The 23,712-nt window shown below is 55.2% G+C and overlaps 1 protein-coding gene across 2 annotated transcripts in view; it reads right to left on the reverse strand.

Moving 5' to 3' along the window:
- Positions 1-491: 491 nt before the first annotated feature.
- LOC122204200 (MLX interacting protein) overlaps positions 492-23,712 on the reverse strand; it is a 58,649-nt gene continuing 35,428 nt past the window's right edge. Inside the window, exons 2-17 of one of the 2 annotated variants that reach the window (XM_042911506.1) lie at positions 16,548-16,654; positions 15,746-15,831; positions 13,055-13,144; positions 12,618-12,659; positions 12,113-12,284; positions 11,293-11,382; positions 10,625-10,716; positions 9,040-9,691; positions 8,455-8,576; positions 8,181-8,334; positions 6,584-6,708; positions 6,047-6,148; positions 5,811-5,938; positions 5,445-5,568; positions 3,848-3,977; positions 492-3,198 (exon numbers count right to left, since the gene is read on the reverse strand). In XM_042911506.1, coding sequence (XP_042767440.1) covers positions 3,077-3,198; positions 3,848-3,977; positions 5,445-5,568; positions 5,811-5,938; positions 6,047-6,148; positions 6,584-6,708; positions 8,181-8,334; positions 8,455-8,576; positions 9,040-9,691; positions 10,625-10,716; positions 11,293-11,382; positions 12,113-12,284; positions 12,618-12,659; positions 13,055-13,144; positions 15,746-15,831; positions 16,548-16,654 — 2,338 coding nt within the window. In that variant the 3' untranslated portion in view covers positions 492-3,076. Of the gene's footprint in view, positions 3,199-3,847; positions 3,978-5,444; positions 5,569-5,810; positions 5,939-6,046; positions 6,152-6,583; positions 6,709-8,180; positions 8,335-8,454; positions 8,577-9,039; positions 9,692-10,624; positions 10,717-11,292; positions 11,383-12,112; positions 12,285-12,617; positions 12,660-13,054; positions 13,145-15,745; positions 15,832-16,547; positions 16,655-23,712 lie in introns of both variants that reach the window. The other variant, XM_042911505.1, reaches the window with a different exon arrangement.

A 23,712-nucleotide genomic window follows, 5' to 3' on the forward strand; every position in this document is an offset into this window, starting at 1 on the left:
CCTCTACCAAGGGGAAGGGGTCAGGTCACAAGGACAGGAAGCCGAGGAAGCCGGGTGCCCAAGGACCCCTGGGCGACCTCTTCTTGCAGAGGCTCCAGGAACAGGGCGGCGTCGGGGGTTCCTTCCTCCTGACAAGAGCCCGTGATGCCTGTTAGCATCTCATCAACGCTAACGTCTGATGCTGGGACCAGTGCTCCAGTGTGAGAAAAACGGCTGGACGGCGGCCAGGGTGCACGGGCTGAAGCATCCTGGGTGGGTGAAGGGTGACTGCTGGTGCAGAACCACCTGAGGCCAGAGACGGAGGGACAGCCCGCCAAGTCTCAGAAAGCCCCACGGCGGCACCTGCCCTGTCCCTCCGTGTCCCATTCATTGTGACAGAGCACGCAGCAGTGTGAAGGGAACTGATGGCACAGAAAGATTTCACAGAAATGCTTTTCAGATTTATGTGCCAGATGGGCTCCCCCCCCCGCTCCCCCCCCCCACCCCCCCCCCCCCCCCGCCTTTTCAGATTGTTTTTCTAATTCTCCAAAGTGTCAGCATTTTAATGTTTCTTTTCTGGGAGTAGAGGCAGGAGCAGGGGTGGAAATGAGCGTAAACAAAGCACAGCCCCATGGTCAGCATCCACTGGAGGCTGCTGGAAGAGTGGTCTCGCTGTCCCTGCACGCTGGCTGGGCCCCTCTGGCCATGTTCATTGAGCAAGATTCCAAAACAAGAAATGATTCTGGGACAAGAAACAATCGTGTCTGTGAGAAGAGATACAGCTTTGTGGCCCTACAGCCGTGGTAATTGTGAGCACCAAGAGAAATGGATTTAAGTAATTATCTCGAAACAAAAACATGCATCTAGTTAACAGTCTGCTAGGACACACACACACACACACACACACACACACACACCTCAAAGTCTCACGTGACCAACAGCCTTAAATATTCAACAAAACAGAAACATGAACATCAATTCAGCAAAAGGGAGAGGAGGAGAGGTAGGCCAAAGAAGCAGGAGGCCAATTTTATATCCCACGGAGTTAAAGAAAAAAAAAAAAAAAAGACTCCCAGCACGGGGTGCTTGGAAGGCTGCTAATTCAGGAGAGGTGTTGGTGGGCCAAGCACTGTGGCCATCCACGCGGTTTACAAAGGCACAGGAACTGTGGAAGGGACTGAGCTCATGACCCTCCACGAGCCCTCATAGCTGGGGACATCATGTGGTTTTCCTTTTGACCGTAATGAGTTCTTACCGTGGTGGTCTTCTCCCTTTTGAAGGGAGACTTCACGTTTGTCCTGGGGTGAAGGGCAAGTTCTCTTACCACCTCCCAGTGGATATTAAGGATTAGCCCAGCTTTGTGTGCTCACCCCTGAGGGAAGTGATCTGGAAGGCCTGTAAACACGTTTTTCCGCTGTAGGCTGAGGGACGCCGCCAGGCTGCTCTTCCGTGAGGCTGAAGGACAGATGAGGGAACAGGCGGCTGGTCGGTGACCCGCGGCAGCAACGGCAGCAGGGAGAGGACGCCCCCTCTGCTCTCCATCAGCCGAGGCCGAGGCAGGGCTGGCTGCCCCCGAGCGCCTTCAGCGGGCCTCCAGGAAGCAGTGGGAGCCTCCAAATGGACCCACATTTCAGGAGGCAGCCCTCGGAGCCCCTGCAAAGCTCGCCCCAGGATTTCCAGCCTGCCCAGCACCGCCCAGGCTCCATCTCTGGCCGGGAGGACAGAGGTTGAATGGGAAGTTCACTAACCCTCCGAACGTCACAGCAGAACGTTAGAAGCACATTCTTTCAACAAGAAGGTACCCTGGGCTGGGCTTCCTGAGTGTTAGAGTGAGCGCCCGCCCTTCCGTCCGCGGTCCTCCGACAGGTACAGCAAGAGGACGGGCCTGGACGCCCCAGCTGCAGTTCCCATGTTTGGAAGCAGGCCACGGCCCCCCGATATCCCTCCACCTTGATCAAATACGAGTGTAGCTCTTCACTGCCTGATCTGGAGGTGCCCAGAGACAGCTCGAAGGCTGGCTGCCTCAGAGTTCTGCCTGTCAACACTCAATTTCTTCCTCCAAACACGAGACAGGACAGACTTTGGGTGTGGTGACATCTTTGGTCCGAGAACTGTTACGGTTTGGGGCTCCTGGCTGAACAATCCGGCCAAGATGACCGGACCGATGACGGCACCGTGGAGTCTGGCCTTTCAGACGCTCCACCCTGGGGGCTGTACGCATCCACGGAACACTGCTGGCTTACCCGAGGCTACGGCTCGGAAGCAAGCGGAGAACGAGGGCCATGCAGTGAGGCGATGCCCGAGGAGGCCCCACCCGAGTCCCTGCCACGGTTTCAAGTCAGCGACGTGTGGCCATCACAACACCAGGCAGAACGAAGTCACTCCCAGACCACAGTGCCGCCCGAGGGGGTCTCTAAGCCAGGGCGGCAGCTTTGCATTGCTCGTGCTTTCCTTCTTGTCCCGCGTGCATTCACACCCACCACTTGTGCACACGGGCTCTGAGGTTCCCTGGTGGCTCGTGCGGTGGGAGGCGGCCTACCGTGCGCAAGCCTGAGCAGCCGTCCAAACCTACTTACAAGGTCAGAGTCTGAGGGAGGGAGAGAGACGCCTTCCGCCTGCCCCGTGGGCATGTCAGAGTGGCACAGGAGTCACTCGGAGCCGTCCGAGTACCCAGGGGTGACAGGAGCGAGTATCTCTCAGTCTGAGGACAGAACCGGAGAGGAACCGTATGCCTCTTATAGCTCACAGGAGCAGGCCCTGCCCCTTCTGTCCCATCTACTCCCTGCACCGGCACCATGGGCCTGGCAGGCCGCCAGCAGGACAGGACTTTGTCTGGGTTGCCCGAGGGCAGGGGAGGTCACGACTGAGGTCGCTGAGTGAGAGTTCACAGCAAGGGGTTCCCAAAGATGGGCTATTGCTGTTGGCAGGACCCGAACCTGCTTCAGACCTGAGCACAGTGTTCTGAGCGGCCCGGTGGGCCAGCGGAGTTGGAGGGGGGCCCTGAGCTCCGCATCAGGAGAGGCATGGGGTGCAGCATCCTCTCCGCAGGCAGGGAAGAGCCTCGAGGCATCTTGCGCGGCCACGTGCCTGCTAGGCGCTAAGACTCCCCCGATCTCTTGCCAATTCTGGTGACAGCCTCTGCCGCCTGCTCCGGCAGCTGGGACGGGTCTGTCAGAATGGAGGTGGTGGTGCTCAGGTGCCGGAGGGTGTTCAGCACCGCTGGAAGAAAGGGGAAGGTTAGCCCGGGGACACAGGCACACACGGCAGCTCTGAGCCCGACGGACGGCACGCAAGGTGTTACACATACGACCCGTGTGGTAATTCTCACGCCCGCCAAAGCAGAGGCGCTGAGCTCAAACTGAGGGACGAATGCCAGCAAAGCCTCTCTGGCCCTAGGGTGACTCTCCGAATCATGCCTCCTATCCTGCAGACGGGCAGAGAATCCCAAGCCGTTCCTGTATGTCCACCTGTTTTCACGTCACCCCTCTATAACCTCAACGTGTGGGCGTCGCCTTGTTAGTCACAAGAATTAAATCGGAAAAAATCTGAAAGCACCCGAGACGGCCTGGTGAACAGCAGGTGCTCGGTAAACGCAAGCTGGACCTGAGCACGGTGGCACCCAGGGATGGTGGGAAGCCAAGCAGAGGCGCCAGGGGCTCTGCCCCCGCCCTGCGGTTGGCACATTCCGGTTCGGGGCCTCCTACACAGCATCATCCCGCGCTCCCGGCCCTGCCGGAGCGGCTGCTCGCGGTGGAGCCTGGCCTGGCTACAGCGCTGTCTGCAGCGAAGGCCCTCCTCTCTCCGAGACTGTCGTGCAGGGGCTGGCAAGCCCCCGTGGCGCCTCGGCCCCCATGCAGCCCCTACTCACTTGGCCTGAGGACGGGCAGGGAGCAGTGCTGGTCCAGCCAGGACAGTGCCGTCCGGTGCAGTTCTTCCAGGCTGCTGGTGGACACCATCCCCTTGAAGGACTCAAACAGCGGCTTGATGATGATACTGAACTGCATTGCGCGTGGGTTAAAGAAAACGTAAGCGAGGAGGAGGACCAGCAAACATGTAACCAAGGGTGGGGAGAATGAAGCCCAGCTACAGGCTTGCCCATGATCAATTCCCCCGGGGCGGGCAAGTGACTGTACAGACAGCGGATGAGAGGCAGACATCTAGGTTAAGACGCACCCTTACATTCCCCTAAAATGCTCCCATCTAACTGGAACTGAGCAACAGGTTAATGACCACTGAGCAGGCCAGAGGCAGGGACTGAGAGGTTTGCTTGGTGTGGCACGGGGTCCTGGCGCAACGACGTGAAAACCAACGGTCTTTATGTATACCGGCAAGAATAGGAGAGGCACGCCCCAGACCAAATGGTGGAAGCTGTCTGTCTAGAGATAGATGAGGCCTGTGTCTGGTGATAAACACACATGCTGGCTCTTAGTCACATTCCACGTAGGTCTCCCAAACCATCCTAGGCAATCAGCTTAGTGGAGGCAATGAGCTCCATTTTCTCCTTGACCTGAGCCATGAGTGCCTGCGGTCCAAGCCTCAGCCCAATGAGGAACGTGCCATTTTCCTAAAGAGGTTCTGGCCCATCCCAGCTGTCACCCAGCTCCATCAGTGATGAGGGCAGAGGGAGGCTGGGCCAGCCAGGCAAAGCAGAGGAAACAGAGCCGGTGTCTGTCATCCCTCCTCTCTTCAAAACGAGCCGTCAGAGTGCAAATAAAGCAGATAAAATCCTCTGCTCCCAAACAACTGTCTTCTCAGTGTGTCAGTAACAAGGTGGAGGCACGTGGCCAACCTCCCACGTGTGCAGACCGTCTGAGGCAGAGATGTGGCTGGAAGGGTACGGACAAGGCAGGAGCTGTCCCCCAGAGGGGCCCTGCTGACATCTGGAAGCTGAGTGCGGGCGCGCCTTGGCCCCAGAGACAGACCCCAGCGCTCAGGTGCATGTGCCTCATGACAGCGTCAGAGGCCACGTGGCCCAAACCCAGACAACAGCCTCGAGGGAGCTGGTTTCAAATCCTGACTGTGCCACTCGGTCGTTCGTGAACCCTGGTTTCTCATCCATCACAGGGGCAGTACTCACCCTCCCTAAGTAAGTTACCCCAAGGACTGAGACGGCTGCCAGGAGGTGTCAGATGAGACCCTAGCTCCTTCCTACAGGATTGCCTCTACAAGCGGCTTTAGCTCCTTGCAACCAAGTGTCTTTACTTCCCAGGCACCGAGAGAGCAAACCGGGCCTGTTCTGCCTCCCCAGGAAGCCGTGAGCCGGGACGGTCACCAACGACCGACTCCCTTCACGCCACGGCCCTGGCCAGGCCCCTCTCCCGAGGCGGAAGCCGGCACCGCCCGTTGGATGAGCCCAACGACAACCATTTATGTGGGTTTTTTCTAAAATCGCTGGGCTGTCAGTGTCTGTTGTTTCAGCCTACCCACAGCTGGGGGGTGGGAGAAGCAAGAAAACCCAAAGATACAATCCAGAACTTCCAATTCTGTAGGGTCCGGCTTTTCACATACTCGTCAAACATGTCTCTCATGTGATCGAACTGGCGCCGGGTGACAGGGACTCCTGTGGCGGGGAGCAGCTGCTGGCAGGAGCTGCAACAGGCAGAATCAGAGGCAGCTCAGAGCGGCCGGCGGTAAAGCTGGACCCGGGGCACCGAACAGGCAGGGCCGGCCCGCTGTCGGCCACGGCAGGCCCGAGGGGGGGCCTCGGAAGGAGGAGGATGACAAAAACCCAGAATGCTGCAACAGAGAGGCGGCTACGGGTGACGGGGCCTCTGTGACACGCACACAGGAGCGCAAGGCGCCAGCCCCGGGCCCCGCGTTCCCGGTCTCACATGATGGTGGTGTTGAGCTCCTCGATTTCCTCCCGCAGCCGCCGGGCTTCCTCCTGCATCTGGCTCCGCTCCTGCTGCAGCTTGGTGATGTACTCCACGGTCTTTTGCAGAGTGATGGCGTGGCTGGTCTGTGGGAGGGGCGGCGGGGTCAAAGCCGCAGCGGCCACGGCGACCCTGCCTGTCCACCCGGCACCGAGGCCAATGAAGCGGCTCCCCACCCACCCAATGCCACTCACCAGCTTGGAATTATTAGAGATCAAACTGTTAAGGGTGTCAAAGCCCATCTTGATGTTGAAGCGCCTTTTCTGCTCAGCTGAAATATGCTTCATCTGCCGGTTCTGCTGGGGAATCAAAGGGTCACTGTGATGCGGTGCTCTGTAAGGCCACCTCCCCTCCCTGCAGAATGGAGCACCTCGGCAGGGGCCACGACTGCTGCTGGTCGGCACCTCCCAGTCACCCTCAGACCCCTCCTCCACGGACCCAGTTCCCAGCTGCGGCCTCCCGGCATATTACAGGGCTCGATGCTGATTCCGGGGCTCAGGCCTCACTGGTAGGTGGGGGAATGGGAAGAGGGGACCCGATCTCGAGGTTAAAGTAGCAAACGTCCAGGCTCCTGATGCTACACCCCAGCCTGGTGAGCACCAGCCAAGTGTGTGGTCCTCCTTTCCTCTGTGTCCCTAGTAAGGGACGCAGCTGCCCCAGTGGCCCCTTGATATTCTCCTTTCCTCCCCAACCCTCCAAGGAAATCAAGACCCGAGAGAGACCTGTGATACCTTTAAAGCAGCCACATTTTTGGGGTCTGTAGATTTCCCTGAGCAGTTGTTCTGGGGAGACTGGGGACTGGGGCTCTGCTCTGAAGCACATGGAGAGGCCTGCCCTGAGTTTGGGCAATCTCGACCTGAGAAGAACAGAGACTCCTCTTAGAACATGGCCGGCTACAGCAGCTGGAACGGTCCTCACCCATGAAAGGAACCCCTGCAAATCCCAAACCCTGGAAACCCATCCGGAACCTCCCACGGCGACCACAGAGCAAAAACGGGAGAAATGCTTGCCAACACCTCAAGGAGGGTTCTGTTAGGTGTGGACAAGGCCTGAAGAAGGCTGGCTGGACATGGAGTGGGAACACGGTCTGAGCTTGACCAGCCACACGTTTTGGGGGACACGGAGAGTTTTGAGGGGAGGTGTGACTGCTAACCCAATTTCCTAAAAAGCCACGTGGAGGCAACCTGCGGTTTCCGCAGCATCTGTAAGGCTCTGGTTCTTACCCTGTGTGTCAAGTGCCCAGGTACCTGTTTATTTTTGTTCTCTCAACACTACACATACGTTCTCTTATACTTTCTTCAATCCTGCCTACTCCCGCGCAAGCCATGTCCTGGTCACTGGCATCTCTCAGGAGTCCCTCTGAGCCCCTGGGGCTGCCCCACTCAGCGCACTCTTTTCCGTGGCACCGATCTCCCTGTGGTGCTCTCTCAGGCAGAACTCCCCCCGCGGCTCTGGCGCCCAGGGTTCTGTGCCTCAGAGGACAAGAGGCCACTACCTGAGCCCTAACTTACATCACTGTAGGGGCCTGACTCATAGTCTTTGTCTTTGTCTTTATCTTTCCGGACTGGAGGCCCTTGTTCCTCCAATCCTCCTTGGACAAGTCCCTGTACTGTCTGATCTCTGTGAGCAAAGATCTCTCCTCCTCATGTCTTCCTGTTCAGAAAAGACAACTGTTTACACAGAGCTCCAGGAGCAGCCACGCCCTGCTTTTACTTAAGACAAGAAGGCACCTTTGGTCTCCCTCTCTGATGTGGCATCTGAAAGGAAGGAGCCTGGGTTCTGGTTCTACCCCCACCATGAGGGGCAGAGCCTCGGGCAAATCGTTTATCCCTGGCTTCTCAGCTCTTCGCTGGGCAAAATCAGTTCTACCCCGACCATCTGGCCAATGGAAGGCCCACGCTGTGGAAATGGGTTCAGCAGATGGGAGGCTCTTGAAAACTAAGGGATGACTACGTTGATGTGTAGACAAGGCTGGGTGGTTTCTGTTTTCTGGAAACTGCGGACAAGGACTCTTCGGTCCCCTTTCTGGATCAGAACAGGCAGCTCAGAGCCAGGCCTTTCTAAAGGAGGTCAGGGACGGTGGTCCCCCGAGTGCACCAGTTGCCAACACTGCACACGCTTGCCGCCTTTCTGCTGCTGTGGATGATCTGGCACAACGCCGGGCACTTCCTAGCCTGGGCCGCTATCGGGCTTGTAAAATGTCACTGCACATCCTGTGAGTCCAGCCCCAAACCTAGGGAAGCCCACAGGCGGTCTCCCTGACCCAGGAGTGGGAGCTCTCAGTTGGCCCACGAAGTCCCAACTGCTCCGGCTGGAGCACACACTCACTGGGACCCGTGGCAGAGGCCTGCTCGCCCTTCACCAGGGACTCTTGCACTGTGCCTGGAGAGAAGAGCCGAGAGACAGGGGCTGGCTGGCTGCTCGTGGGATGGCCGAGGTCTGTCACCAGGATGCCACTGTGGAACTCCGTGACTCCAGGAGCCTGAGTGACACAGGAGAGAGAGGTCACCCCCAACTATAGTCATGCTGGGTGAGGATCACCCAAGAACAGGGCCACACTGCGGTTATAAGGATGCTGAGGGTCTGTCCAGAGCCCTCTCACCCGGGCGATGGAGGCAGGCGTGAGGACCACATTGGACTGGGACACAGTAGAAGCCAACATCCCTTCTCTCTTCAGAGGGCCTGATGTCATAATCACTGCTTGAGGTTGTCCTGAAAAGGCAGCTGCCAGAACAAGAAGGTGAGGGTGGTGTCCCCGAGCCACGGGCGGCCTGCTGGGCCCAGGCCCAGGCCCACTGCACAGTGCTCCCCAGGAGAAGCATAGCCTCTGTTGCTGCTTAGACATTGCTCTCCTCACCACAGGAAAGACAAGACCACAAGGGTACCTGACCTTGGTTTTGTAACTTCTCCTTGAAGGGGACAGATTATAGACCTATAGACCTAGGATGGATTATAGACCACCCGGACCATGCTTTTTCAAACTGGGTTGAGACTAACTTTAAAAGAACAACAGAGGGTATACATAAGAGACTAGATCACACACATGCAGATCAGAACACTCCTTTCACATCACTCTGTGTGTGTGTGTGTGTGTGTGTGTGTGTGTGACAAGTTTGCAAGCCTCGGGGACAGGGAAATATTCCTCAGGAAGGGGAGACCAGACTCTGGCTTCCCTCCACTGACTTACCTGAGGCGATGCAAGCATTCTTCAATACCAAGGACACGGGCTCAGGTTTGGGAGCAGGCACTATTTTGGGGGGCTGCTTGGGCCTCCCCCCAGTCAAGGAGACCGGTTTGGGTTGCACAAAAGTTAAACACGGTTGAGACGGCCCAGCGGTTGGAGGCCGGGTGACTGGAGGCAGTGCCAGGCCACAGGGTGACACCGAGGGGGTGGGATGGTGGGTTGTGATGACAAGGCCCTGGCTCTGGCTGAAGGTGGTGGCAGATGCATCGTGGGTGAGGGTGGCGGAGGCCGTGTGCGTGATGACGGAGGGCGACTTGCTGGCTCCAGCAAACTTCGGCTGTAGGAAGGCGGGTGGAGCCAGGGGGCTCAAGGCAGTGGCCGGGGGTGGGGCTAACGGCAGAGCAGGGGAAGCAGGCGCCGGGGCAGGGCTGGGAGACAGCAAGGGCATGGTGAACACAGGGAGGAAAGGCTGGGGGACACTCAGAGGCTGTGCAGAGGGACCGAAGTCTGTAGGCTGGATAAAGGGGTCTCCAGGTCGGGGAGCTCGATCGCATCCCGGCCTATCCGTAGGGTCTAGGGTGGTGGCCGCAGGAGGCGAAATGAGGCCATCAGGGAGGTTCACGGCGGGGAGAGCAGGGGCTGGCAGGATGCTCTCCTGAGAAAGGAAGGACAAGTGCTGGATCACACAACTTGCCATCACTTCCCGGTACAACACACCACAAAGTCCAACAACGTGTGGTGGGCGCCTGAGCAGAACCTCCGGACGGAGGGACAAGGCGATGGTTCCCGTCCCCACGGCTGCTAACTGGGGGGAACGGAGCTGTGTCTCCCCAGGCATCCGCAGGGGTCTTGTTTCCATTAGGGACTAAACGATAACACAGAGCTCAGACAAAGCGACTGTCTGCACACAGTTGGCTCTAGGCCTGGGAGTATCTTGTTTCTGAAGTCCAGCAGGGGTCCCCCCAAAGTCCCTGCCATCTTCTGTTACAGAGCAGAGGCAGCCTGGATCACAGCTGCTCATGGGGTTCCCCCAGGGCAGTTTCACGTATCAACTTCTAGAGGTCACCTCTTCCTAAAAGAGAAACGCTATAAGGAATCAATTGTCAGGATCTCAGTCTCTACAGAAGAACTTCTTCCCAGAGCCAGATGGAAGAAGATGGGGCCAGGTTTCTGGTGTCTAACTGGATGCGGGTACCAGCCTGAGAGCCCCTGAGGGCAAAGAGCCATGCCTCATTCAGCTCTGCAGCCCCAGCACCCGATAACCAACTACTGTTAATTGTTGAGTAAAAAGTAAGAGAAATACACAGAACTTGTTTTTATTAGCGATCCATGTTTTTCTTTGCTAATCCTCTCTAAACTGGTCAGAACAGAGCTCAGGTTATGTGCAGCCTTAGGCAGGGGCGCCTGCTTGCTGACAGTCTCTCTCCCCTCTTGGATATCTCTGCGTGCTTCCGAGGAGGGCCAGAATAGCTTCTTTATGCGTTAGTTGTGTGTTCAGCCCTAGATCTGGCAAGCTCTAGTGTGTTGCTTATGACCGTGTGGTTACTTATTAGCCTGGCCCTCGCCCCCCCTGCCCCCCTCCCTCTACCTGAGCAGGTGGGCTGTTGGGATCTGGTGCAGGTGCTGAGACAGGAGCAGGCAGCACGGAACCAAAAATGGAGCGGCTGGAAGAGAAGAGGTCTGAAAGACAACAGCGGGGGCCTTTGAGCTCCGTGTGCCCATCACATCCTTGAATTAAGATCCAAGCGAACAGGGCACTGAGCCCCATCTTACCCAGAGGAATGCCATGGCATTCCCCCCTGAGGGTGTTCCCCCCTGAGGTAACTCTGCAGAAAGAGGCCCTCTGATGGGAACCGCTCATGCTGGCAACTAGTGTGGGCTCTTAAATACTCCCAGGCCTGGTGTTTCGTGGGCTCTCACGAGCCCAGCTCTAACTGCAGGACACTGCTGGGAGGCGGCTGTGTTGCCAGCGCCCTCTGCTGCCTAGAGGGAGAACTGCTTACGGTTCTGGGCAAACCTGAGGATCTGAGACCGCAGGAATGAGAACGGCGTTTCCCTTGAGAGAGAACCGTGTGGCAGAAAAGCTTCCCAGACCTTGCAACTACTACCAAAAAAAAGGTAGTTCTGGAAAAATTCCAAGTCTTCCCCTCTGCCCATTCTAACAGTCCCCTCCACGAAGGGGAAGCACCAGTGTGCTCTGTCCTGGGCAAAAGGAGATCCCGGCAGCCATGCTCTCTGCCTGCCCCGGGTCCTCACCCTGGAAAGGTTCAAATGTGTCCATGAAGTCCAGGTTGGGCTGCAGGGGGATGAGCCCCGGCTGGATCATGTCGGCATTCCCCAGATGTGCTGCAAGAATCAGAAAGGAGACAGAGGCATCATTCTGCCTTCTCAGGCAATGTTGCAAGAACACGTAACGGGCCTGGAACGGGTCCTCCTGGCCCTGTTCACACTCCAGATTCTTCCAAGGAGAAGTGCAGGGAGATGGCTGGAATTTCTACCTTCTTGTGAGTTCATGGCTATTCTCCCCCTTCAGAAGGCAGGAAAGAAAGTGAGTTTTTGTAAGAAAAGTGAAGTGAGAATCCCAACAAGCGCAAGAACAGCTATGCAGAGATCCCTGGTTCTAACTGCTGGTCTGTGGGCTCTTCCCTGAAGGCTAACTGGATGCCCGAATGCTGCCAGGTAAAAGGTCATGCCCAGGAATACCTGATTTTCTTCACAGTGAGTCAGAGGCCCTGTCACTCGGCCTAGGCACAGGTCCTCCGCTCAGGGGACAGTATCGGAAACGGCAAACTGATTCAGACCAAATCCCCACCGTCTTCTCACAGTGGCACCACAGGCATGACAGCTGCCCAGGAAGGCCCATTTGCAGTCCCCACGCTCTCAGTGCATGTGACCCTCAGATGCCAGTGACACCGGCCAATCTTTCTGGCAGCCTGCCCTAAATAAGTGGTGCCCAGCAGCTAAGAGATGGCCTTGAGGCAAATCCTGCCCTGGGGGCCCCGGGGGGGGGGGGGCGGGGCTGGCAGAGAAGGACACCAGCTGCGTGTTGGAAGCCAAGGATCCGGAGGTGGGTTACCTATTTCCCGGGGGTTGGGCCAGGCCACCGGCTGGTGAGAGGAAAGTGTGGAGAAGAGGGTGTCGCTGAATTCTGACATGAGCATGTCTGTGTCCAGCAGCGGGTCCTCCTCCATGGGCACCGGGGTCTTCCATCCGTCCCCACGTTTGTGCCAATAAAGCATGTCATCATCCTACCGCCAACAGAAGGGGAAGGACAAGTCCCAGGGGACCGGTGAACTCAGAACTCCCAATCCCATCGCGCAGAGGGGCGCTACCCTAGTTTACGCAGCGGCAAGGGCTGCTCTGAGAGATGAGGCGGTGGGTGAGCAGGGAGAACTGGCCTGTTCCCTTAGCCTGCATGTCCTCTGTGTGAGAAGGGGCGTGGCCCCCCTGGAGCCGCAGGGACAGCCTGTGTCCCTAGCGCCTTCGGCTGCGGGCTTCACCGTGGGGCCGCCCACATCATCGCCGCTTCCCGTCAGAGGAGGGTTCCTCTGCGGGTCCTCCCGGCCCCGCCGCGCACTCACCCGGGCCAGGCTGGACAGGTCCTCATCCTTGTGCTGCTGCAGCTGCGGAGAAAAGGGGAGAAAAGAGCTTCACTCGGGGGCCGGGGAGGGGACGAGGCCCTCGGCCTCTCCTCCCAGAACCATCCGGGCCTCCTCTCCCTGGGAGGCCTGTGAGGGGTCTTGCCCTCTGCCATCGCCAGGCCCACGCCGGGCAGAGACGAGATTCCCAACCAGCGTCTGTGGAATAAACAGCCCCGGTTCACAGCGGGAGAAACTGAGAGCACAGGTAACACGACCGAAGCAGGTCCACCGCTCGGGCTGGGCTAGAACACCGGCTGCCGCGGGAGCAGCAATGGAGCCACGACCTCGGGGGCCAGCGTCCGGATACAGGCCTTCGGTCCTTCCCTCCTCTACGGGGGCTTCCCGCACACGCTCTTCTCGGAGCCCAAGCCGGGTACCCTTTTCTTGAAGTAGGTTCTCCACTTGTGATATTCCCGGATCACGATCTCAATGCGGCTCTTCCAGTACTTTCCTTCTGTGGTGATGGCCTGTGAAGAGAGGCAGGTCACCGTCAAAAGAGGGGCATCCAGGCTGACCGGCAGAACTCGACCTGAAGACAGAGATGTGTCTGACACCGGAAGTCAGCCCCGGGCAGCGCGGCTCAGAGGGCCCTGCCGCGCGCCTACAACCTCATTCGCCGACGTGTCCCACCTCTCCGGTGCTACGGCCAGCCTCTACCTAAGGACGTGTTTTTATTTCACGACCTCAGATGACCAAGGGCAGCTTCGGCAGCATGGTTCCTAAGGGTCCGGATTGGAGCGTGGGTCAGAGAGAGTGCTTGGGCGGGGGAGAGGGAGAGAGATGGGGGGAGGGGGGAGACAGAGAGAGGGAGAGAGGGAGAGAGGGAGAGGGAGAGAGGGAGAGGGAGAGAGGGAGAGGGAGAGGGAGAGGGAGAGGGAGAGGGAGAGGGAGAGGGAGAGGGAGAGGGAGAGGGAGAGGGAGAGGGAGAGGGCCCTCCGTCCTGGTGCCGGAAGAGCCCTAGAGAGAGCCAGGGGTAGCAGTGAATGCCTGATCCAGGAGACCCTGCCACATTTTCGAAGGGTGAAAACAAACGGCCAATCACAGAAGTTTTAGGTGGAAAGTGACTCCAAGAGTAGCTACTTCAACCTTCCCATCATGCACGTGAGCCCCTTCCAAGATATCCCTGAAGCGCTCTGGCAACAAAGAAACCACGACTGCCTCAGAGAGCCGGCCTCGCTTTCAGATTGCTTTTTGTTTACGGCTGGAGTATATTAAAGCGAATCCCAGGTATCGTAAGACCCATTTAATTTCACCCAAAAATACTTCACCGTGGGTCTCTCTGACAGTGAAGAATGTTCACAGTGGATAATACAGTATTATCACCAAACCCAACAAAATGATATTCCTTAATATTGTCTAATATCAGACACACCCCACAGCTCAAAAGGGTCTTTCATTGGGTTACTTTCTAATTTTTCCCATTCCATCCAAACAGTGAGACGTGCTTGGATAGCATTGAAACAATGCAGAAGCGTGTAAAGGGTACCTGCCTCACTGTAATCCTCCTTCCCAGAAGTACCCACCAATAAAGGATTTCTGTATATCCTTCTAGACTTTTCCTACACACCCGCAATCACATACACTTTATTCTTTTTTATTAAAAAAATTTAGGGGCGCCTGGGTGGCGCAGTCGGTTAAGCGTCCGACTTCAGCCAGGTCACGATCTCGCGGTCCGTGAGTTCGAGCCCCGCGTCAGGCTCTGGGCTGATGGCTCGGAGCCTGGAGCCTGTTTCCGATTCTGTGTCTCCCTCTCTCTGCCCCTCCCCCGTTCATACTCTGTCTCTCTCTGTCCCAAAAATAAAAAAAAAAAAAAAAAAAAAAAAAAAGTTGAAAAAAAAAATTCCTGTTAAAAAAAAATTTAAAGTTTATTTTTGAGAGAGTGCACGTGCATGCCCACGAGCATGGGTGGGGCAGAGAGAGTGAGGGAGGCATAGAATCCGAAGCAGGCTCCAGGCTCTGAGCTGTCAGCACAGAGCCCAACGCGGGCTCAAACCCATAAAGTGTGAGATCATGACCTGAGCCGAAGTCAGACACTTAATTGAGTCACCCAGGCACCTCTAGATACACACTTTAAAAAATTAACATAAAGTTACTAAAATACAGTTGTGCAACTTTTTTTTTTCATTTACTATTTCTTCAGCATCTTCCTATCTCAGCATATAAAGATCTTGAAGTCATTTTTTTTAAGGATTTTATTTTTTGAGAGAGAAAGCACGCATGCACACATAAAAGCTAGGGAGAGGGGTAGAGGGGGGAAGGGGGGAAGGGAGGGAGAGAGAGGGAGAGAGAGGGAGAGAGGGGGGGGAGAGAGAGAGAGAGGGAGAGAGAGGGAGAGAGAGAGAGGGAGAGAGAGAGAGAGAGAGAGAGAGAGAGAGAGGGAGAGAGACAAATCTCAAGCAGGCTCTACACTCAGTGTGGAGCCTGATATGGGGCTCGATCCCATGACCCTGAGATCACGACCTGAACTGAAATCAAGACTCAGACACTTGGGGTGCCTGGGTGGCTCAGTGGGTTAATGTCCGACTTTGGCTCAGGTCATGATCTCACAGTTTGTGGATTCAAGCCCCGCGCTGGGCTCTGTGCTGACAGCTCGGAGCCTGGAGCCTGCTTCAGATTCTGTGTCTCCCTCTCTCTGACCCTTTCCCGCTTGACTCTCTCTCTCTCAAAAATAAACATTAATTTTTTTTTTTTTTATAAAAAAAGAAGAGATGCTCGACCGACTGAGCCACCCAGGCGCCCCTTGAGATCATTCTTTGTTGAAGATAATCTGTCTTGTAAGGAGATCAAATCCCTCCCTGCTGACGTCCAGAGAAATGCCAACATTGAGGGTAAGTCCCAGGGAGAGAACCCCTTAGTCCTCAGGTCAGCCCAGCCAGAGAAGAGGGGAGTCCCGTGGGCTGTCACATCCTCGTCCTTGCGAGGACACCATGGCGGCCAGGGCAGCAAGGCTAGACCTTTTCCCTGAACCCCCGCTGCGGAATCCACCCCCTATTCCCAGCCCTGGGAGAGCTGCTTCCTCCTGATGAGGGAGGATCCTTTCCAGCTACTAATGGTCCAGGGCCAAGTACCTCTGGCCTGCGATGCTCATCCACTTCAACAGAGCCATCTAGTGGAGTGACGAAGTGGCACACGGGATTCTTGCGCTTCTCCAAATCTGGGCAGAGAAACGAGGAGACGTCATTGCTATGACCAAGACCCCTGAAGGAACCCCTGCCCGCTCTGTCCACATGCCCCTCAAGGTGCGGCCCTCCTTCCCTCGAAAATGAGATTTCAGAGAATAAAGGAAAAGAATCTGTAACTCACAGGTAAGGTAGGCAGTCTGGCTTATCAAGAGAAATGCCAGCCTAACCCAAGCATGCCCCCAGCACGCGGATCTCCTACAGAGGCCAAAGGATCTACCTGCACGAAAGCCAGCTAGAAACAGAACGAGGCCTGGGTCTGCATCTTCTTTGAAAATAGGAACTGTTCCCTGACTCTTTGAATGTCACTCTCTGCTATGCCCTCCTTGACTCCCCTGAAAAGAACAAACCCCTCCTTCCTCCTCTGCCTTTACAACACTGGGCCCAAGCGCCTAACCTAACAGTGGGCACGCGATGCTGTGAGCAACTGGCTAACACGTCTGTCTCCTGCAGATTATAGGCAACTACGTGACCCCATGACTGGCTCCCCGTGCCTGATGGCCGAGAAGTATCCAGTTCACGAGGATCCGGCTTGGTTTTCCTATTGCTGCAGACTGCCCAAGAGAGGCTTCCTTTTGAGGCACAACGTCTGGAAAGTGGGCTCTGGGGACCCGAGGTGCACAGGCTTCCAGGTGCTAGAACCTTGGGGCCCCCGCGGTCCCCTCCTGCCGGAAGGCCAAGTAGCACTCACACTGCATGTACCACGCCCGCCAGATGGCATTATTGAGCCGTATCTTGTCTCTCCACTGCAGCTTCAGGCCCTTGAAATTCTTCCACTTTGGAGACACCAACTTCCCACTGAAAGGCAAGACCAAGAAGGGAAACTTAGTGGTTCCTCTGAAAATGAAACAAAATCACAAAGGGCCACCCCATCACTCCAGACCTAGAGTAATCTATCACAAGCCACAGGCTAGGCTGGAGAGAATACACACGTCACTCCGGGATTTCTTCAAAGGGATCAGCAGCAGGGAAGGGGGAGGTGTGCGTGGCGGCAATGGTGTCCGCGGCTCGCAGGGGAGGCAGGGCTGGCTGCGGCTGCGAGGTTTGCAGTGGGAGGATGGGTATGTGGTCACTGCCCTAGGCTGCTGGCTTTCACAGGTCTTTTAAATTTTTCATAATTAAAAATTAAGAATCTTTTGATTTTTCAATATAGCAAACCATCACGTTGTGCATCTTCTGAAACTTGTGCAATGTTGTATGTCGATTACAACCCAATAAGGCTGGGGCGAAAAAAGAAAGAAGGAAATCTGCTGGCGACTGAATGAAAGCCGAGCTCCTTTAACCTGGTCCGTCTCCTTTGCCACCAGTCCCCAGGAGGCACTGACAATACAGGCACACACAAGTGTCCCACTGGCCTTAGAGCCTGTGGGGCCCTCTCCTGCCTCCAGGCCTGTGCACACACGGTCTTCACTCTTCATGGAGCTCCTTCTGCCACCTGCTCGTCCTTTAACACGCTGCCGCAATACCATCTGGCCTCCCCCGGGCTGCTGCTGACCCCTTCAGGGCTCCCTGAGCACCATTCAGACTCAAAGGCAGCACTGAGCTACCCTCCACAAAGCAATGTCTACACCCACACCTCCACGCAGCCCGTGAGACGTCATCACCCTGAGCACCCAGCGGAGAACCTGGCATACAGCAGGGGCTCAGGTAATAACTGTCCGCCGCATGAGTTAAAGAGCCCCACACACCAAGCTAACAGCAGGCGAGGCGCGCCACCTGGCACAGCCTTCTCGGAGAGTTGAGTTTCCCAAGTGCTAAGATAGAAGCCACCTCTGGGTGGCTGACACAGGGTTTCCCTTTTTCAGAAGGCATGAGGCGTGCAAGGCGCCGTTCGGTCCACATCCAAGGGGGATCAGGTGGTTCTACCTGTGAGCCACAGCCCTGCCTCTTCTGCTGAGCCAACTCAGAAAGACCTCGTGAGGAAGAACAACAGGTATCTCCAGAGACGGCACCCAAACAGTAAGACTCACCGGAACCCGAGAACCCGGCTTATAAAGCAAAGCCCCTGGCTGTGCGCCTGGCAAAGACCTCAAGCCTCCCCCACTCACCCCAGGGAGCCAGGCTTCAGATCACACAGGCCAGAAGGCTACGTACGATCCGCAGAGAGAAAACATCACAGGACGCCCTCGTAAGAATCGGAGGGACGGACAGCAGCAGCCTCAGCTCAAAGGGTTAGAGGTTTCAAACCTGTCACACACCCTCCTTGCTGCCTGTCCCCAGTCCGAAGGCCCCCTAACCCAGCTCCGAGTGGTCCACTTGCACTCAGGGCCAGTGGCCAGGGCTGGAGGCTCGGCTGCATCACACGTGCCCCGGGCAGCTTTTGCAGTTGGGTAACCTGTCTGACGGCTGGATAATCATAACTCAGGATGACACCATCTCCTCCAGAGTATGTGCATAAGGACTAAGTGACGGTGCGTATGTATGTACACATATACACTTAGACACATATAACTGGTAAGCCTAAAGCAAAATATGTTATTAATAGCCATCTCCAAGTTACTTCTGAAAAGCCCGAGTCTTAACACCCCCTGACTTGAAACGTTCTTTCTTTCGTGTTTGCCACCACTGTCACGTGGCTCTTCCTTCCCCACAGGAGGAAAAAAGTGACACCCATGGGCCCACCCTCAATACCAGTGAACAAAGACCTGGGCAGAGGTCAGCCCTGTCCAAGCGCTTTGAAGGCAGGAACTGGGTCTCATTCCCTCATTCGAGAAGGGCGAGCGCAACGAGCGGAGGAAAGGGGCAGATGGGGAAATGAGGCCCCGCCCCTGGGGAGCATACAAAGTGCTGAGGGTCACAAAGAAGGACAGAGGGCTGGGGTAGCACACAGCCTTATAACCAACCCGGTCAGAGCAGTCAGAAGAGGCTTTCTGAAGGCGGTGACATCTCAGCCAAGGCCTGGAGGCTCAGAAAACTTGGGCTAAACCACAAGGTGGCGAGTGGCCCCTGCCTGTGACAGCCTTGACGTGAGCCAGAACACGCCTGGTGGGGAGCTCCGGGACGAGGCGGAGCGCCGGGGGAGGCGTGCAGGGTGCTTTAAACCGGGCCGGGGAGCAGAGTAGATTAGGTCCCTCCGTTTGGCAAACCAACCCTCCCTCCCCTCCTCTGCAAGATCTTTCAGCAACTTAGTATCTAGCCAGGCAGGTGGTTCCAGGGGGAAAAAAACAATTAGAAAACTCCCTCTTTTTTTTTTTATTTCCTTAAGGGGAAAAAAAACCCTACTTTTTCTATAACTGACAGCTTCCTCTTACCGAAGCCCAGGATTCAAAGGCCACCTGCACAGAGGGCTGCTGAGGACAGAAGCCCAGAAGGGTTACAATGCAAACGAGGAAGGACCCCAGAGAAGAGAACAACCTCTGGTGTCCTGCAGTGTCTGTTAAGAACTAACCACTGGGTGGGGCGCCTGGGTGGCTGCATCCATGCTTAAGCATCCGACTCAATTCTGATCTCGCCTCACGTCCTGATCTCACGGTTAGTGAGTTCCAGCCCCCCGACAGGCTCTGTGCTGACAGAGCTGAGCCTGCTTGGGATTCTCTCTCTCCCTCTCTCTGCCCTTCCCCTGCTCGCTCTTGCTCTCTCTCTCTCTCAGAAATAAATAAACTTAAAAAAACCCCGCAAAACCATTGGCTTAAATACAAACAGACCCTTACCCCTGCTTTGTGAAGAAAAAGTGACTGAGGGGCGCCTGGATGGCTCAGTCGGTCGAGCGTCCGACTTTGGCTCAGGTCATGATCTCACAGCTTGTGAGCTCGAGCCCCACGTCAGGCTCTATGCGTGGGGCTCTGTGCTGACAGCTCAGGGCCCGGAGCCTGCTTCGGATTCTGTGTCTCCCTCTCTCTCTGCCCCTCCCCACTGCGCATGCACGCTCCCTCTCAAAAACAAATAAGCATTAAAAATTTTTTTAAAAAATTAGAGAAAATACCCATGACTCACAGGTGCCTGGGTCTCTCAGTCGGTTGAGCATCCGATCTCGCGGTTCATGAGTTTGAGCCCATGAGAGTGTCTCCCTCTCTCTCTGCCCCTCCCCCACTGCACACGCATGCGTGCGCACTCTCTCAAAAATAAATAAACATTAAAAAAAAGAAGAAAACAGAAAATGACTGACATGTGCATAAGACCACCTTCTCAAAGAGGCCAGATCATGCTGACAGCTTCAATCACTTAAGATGAAGAGGTATGATGATACAGAGGGAGCTCAAACCCTACAGGCTAGAAACCAAATCCGACGGGGGCAGTCTGGGGTTCTCTTCTTCTTCCTCCTCGCTTGCTAAAATGGTTCACTTTTCCTTGACGTTTATGTCAAATTTGGCCAAACTTCAGCACAAATATACAGGAGGTCAGAATATACAACTGGTATCACAGCATCCCAGATTTCTGCAATAGCTCAACAGTCAACAGGTGGTGCTCAACCAACACAAAGAAGTGAGTCCAAAACCAAAACTTAAACCACCGCCAGACGTAGAGACAGTGAAAGAGCTGCAAGGATGGTTTTCACGGTGACTGACCACTCCTTGCCCACACAAATTGCAAGACAAGATCTTAAGAAGGAACATGCACGGCTCTATGCATCAAGGTACTACAGAGAAAAAAGGATTCCATAGACACGTTTTTAGGAAAATATGGGCATAATTTCTGTAAATCTCCTCACTGCCTTTGGTGCTCTGAGGTCCCTGTCAATCTTCAAGGGGAGAAGAGGAGACATTCCTTATGTAGACGTCCACAGACCAAACCTGGGGCTCTTTCCGTGGGGGGTACCCAAAGTCTCATTTCCTGGGGGACATACAAGGAAAGGCTGCTCTAAACACTTGTAAACGGGAACTTGCAGCTCCCTGGAGAGCTCCCTACGACGGTAGCCCCCAAAGCATCTGTAGTAGGGCTTCTGGTCCCCCCAACCCTGCCCCAGCTGAACTCCTCTTCCAGACATGGCTGACGGGGGTACTTCTTGGTCTAACTCAGGATTATGCCACATTCCTCCTTTTAAAGTGTAACCAGAAACACATTACAAAGATTTCTGAGACTACAGCTTCTATGTTTGCCAAAGCCCTCTTCTGGCCTAACCTCCCCAAACTGCCCTCCTACGTGCCCCATGGGCCTCCCTGTTGGAACAGTGACCCCAGATTCTCCCCAAACTATGAGAAGGCCAAGGTCTACGGCTGACTCATTCCAGCACGGTGCCTGGTACATGGGAGGCGCTTGTAAACATGGAGCCGAACCCTTTCTTTCCATAATGAAAAATCTTCACATGGCCCTGCCGCGGGCCACTCTCCTAGAAGACAGGTTCACGACCCGGACCAGGAAATTCAGAGTACGACAAAGGTCTCCCTCAAAACTGCTGTTGGATAGACTAGCAAACTCTGAATTCTTCAGCGGTCTGGCAAGAGACCGCTTGGGAACGGAAGCTTTGCACAAACAGGAGCTGAAATAAAGAACAGGGGTGGACGGGACCAGGAGGGGATTTTTGGATTCTGTCCATCCCAGGTAGGATTAACTTCTAACGCCCGGTTGGCCCATTCTCTCCAAAAGAAAGCAGGCAGAGGGCTCCAGGGCCTGTCACTACAGGCCCCAGAAGAGGAGTGGGGCCCATGCGTTTGTTCACTGAACCATACTTGCCTGTCGTGGGGCCAACACTTCTTTGCCATTCCTAGAAATGCTTCTTGGATGCTCACTAGCAAAACGGCGCTAGGCCTGCCTCCCCCTCACTCCCACCCGGCTATGTGACGTGTGTGTGTGTCGGCAGTGAGCGCAGTGAGCGCAGTGAGCGGAGAACGAGGAACTGGAGTGGGTGGTCCAGGCCCCTCCCCTCCTCTCCTCTTGGGAGCAAAAGCTGCCATTCGTCCTGCTCTGCTCCTCCAGAGCCCCACCTGGAAAGGCAGTCTGGGGCTCGCTTGTAAGCCATACGCTCAGCTTGATCAACAATAAAAGTAATATTCTGGCTGCTAGCTATTGACTTTTTTATTGCGGTAAAGCACATCTAGCATAAAATTGACCATTTTAACCATTTGCTTACAGCGTACAATTCAGTAGCATTAAGCACATCCACAATGCTGTGCACCCATTACTGCCACCTAGTTTCGGAACGGTTTTCACCGCCCCAAAAGGAAACCCTGTACCCGTGGAGCAGTCACTCCCCATGTCCTCCTCCCCTTGCCCTGGCCACCACTCATCTACTTTCTGAGGCCATTTGTGTGTGGCTTCCTTCCCTAAGCACCCCGGTTTCAAGGGTCATCCGCGTTGTACCACGTGCTAGTGTTTCATTCTTTTCCACGGCCGAATCGCACTCTGCTGGATGGACAGACCCCCTTTGTTTGCTGTTTCACCTTTCGGCTGTCGTGACTAGTGCTGCTGTGGACCAACTGCTTTACTTCCCAAACAGTTCAGCACTCTGGCAGGGGAGAGGGGTCCGATCGTTCAGCTGGCGCTGCGGACACAACGATGGGCAAAAACAATGTGAACTTTGCTGGGGGGGCAAGTGGACAATGTCCATTGACACTTCCAATGCACACTACTTTGGCCCACAAGTCCACCGTCAGGAATGGATTCTGCAGACTCAAGTGCACACGTGTACAAGGACACACATGGAAAGACATCAAACAGCAGTGCTGATGTGGCAGAAAAAGGCTGGAAACGACCTACACATTCATCAAAGGGACCTGCTTTAGCGACTGCTGGATGCACACAGAGGGACACTATGGGGCACTTAACAAAAACACAAACCCACGTTTTATGCGCTGATTGACAGGCAAGGTCTACAAGCTGTATTAAGTGAGAAGAAAACTAAGGTGCAAGATGGACAGCGTGGCGACCATGTGTGTTTATAACAGAGAGATGCGGGAGGGGGGAGAGGAGACAGACTGTCAATCTCAGAAAGACACACAAGAAACAAGTAACAGTGAAACAGTGATTTCCCTTTAGACAGCTCAACTGGAGAGTTAACGGGTTCAGTTGGCAACCTCGTTTTCACTGTTTACTAGTTTATACTGCTTAAATACAAGAATATATATATATATTTATTATTACTTTTTTTTTTTTTTTTCAAAATAAGGCAAAGAGACCAGGTACAGTGAAAGACTTATAGGGTTTCTAGTTAATCAGGGAAGGCAATTAATCACATGAGCAGATAGAAGATTTGGTGCAAGTCAATTTTGTGAACTAGACTCAAATACGAGGATAATGCTCATTAAGTGGTTTCTTTAATGAGTGAGTAGATGCGCAATGCTCAGACCGGTCTCTCTTCCAGGACTCTGACTCTTTTTCTTCAAAAGAGCGGTCTCTATTGGCTTTCCTAGGATCTGGGCCTGGTTCCACAGGCTGCCAGGAGCCAAAACTAACAGGCTCCCGACAGACAAAGGTTCATTGAGGAGCCAAGGCGTGGGGAGCAGGCACAGCGACAGGCACCGCAGGAGGAGGGCATTGTGTCTAACGGACTCGCCCAACTGCGGGCCTCCGCCCTGGGCCTCCGGCCCAAGCAGAGCCTCCTCCCAAAGGCAGCTCAGTGAGGTTGCCAGGCCCTGCTCTCACGCCTAAACACGGGTCCTCTCTCCTACACCAGCAATTCATCCTCCTCGTGGCTCGCTTGGGGTCTATTTTATTTTTTACATTCAAAGAAAGTCCTGTTGGAGAAGCGGACTCTGAGGGCAACGGAGGGAAAGCAGGAATATGGACTCCTGAGGTCCTTGTCTCAGGTCTTGTCCTACTGACAAGGTGAGCGAGTGTGTGTGTGTGTGTGTGTGTGTGTGTGTGTGTGTGTATGCTGGCGTATGTGGTGTGTGAGGTGTGTGTGTGGTTGTGAGAGAGAGCACACTGTGTATACGGGTGCATCTGCCCTCACGCATGACATGCTTGTGGTCGCATCCTTG

The sequence above is a fragment of the Panthera leo genome, chromosome D3 (assembly GCF_018350215.1).
Source record: "Panthera leo isolate Ple1 chromosome D3, P.leo_Ple1_pat1.1, whole genome shotgun sequence".
In the NCBI taxonomy this organism is placed as follows: Eukaryota; Metazoa; Chordata; class Mammalia; order Carnivora; family Felidae; genus Panthera; species Panthera leo.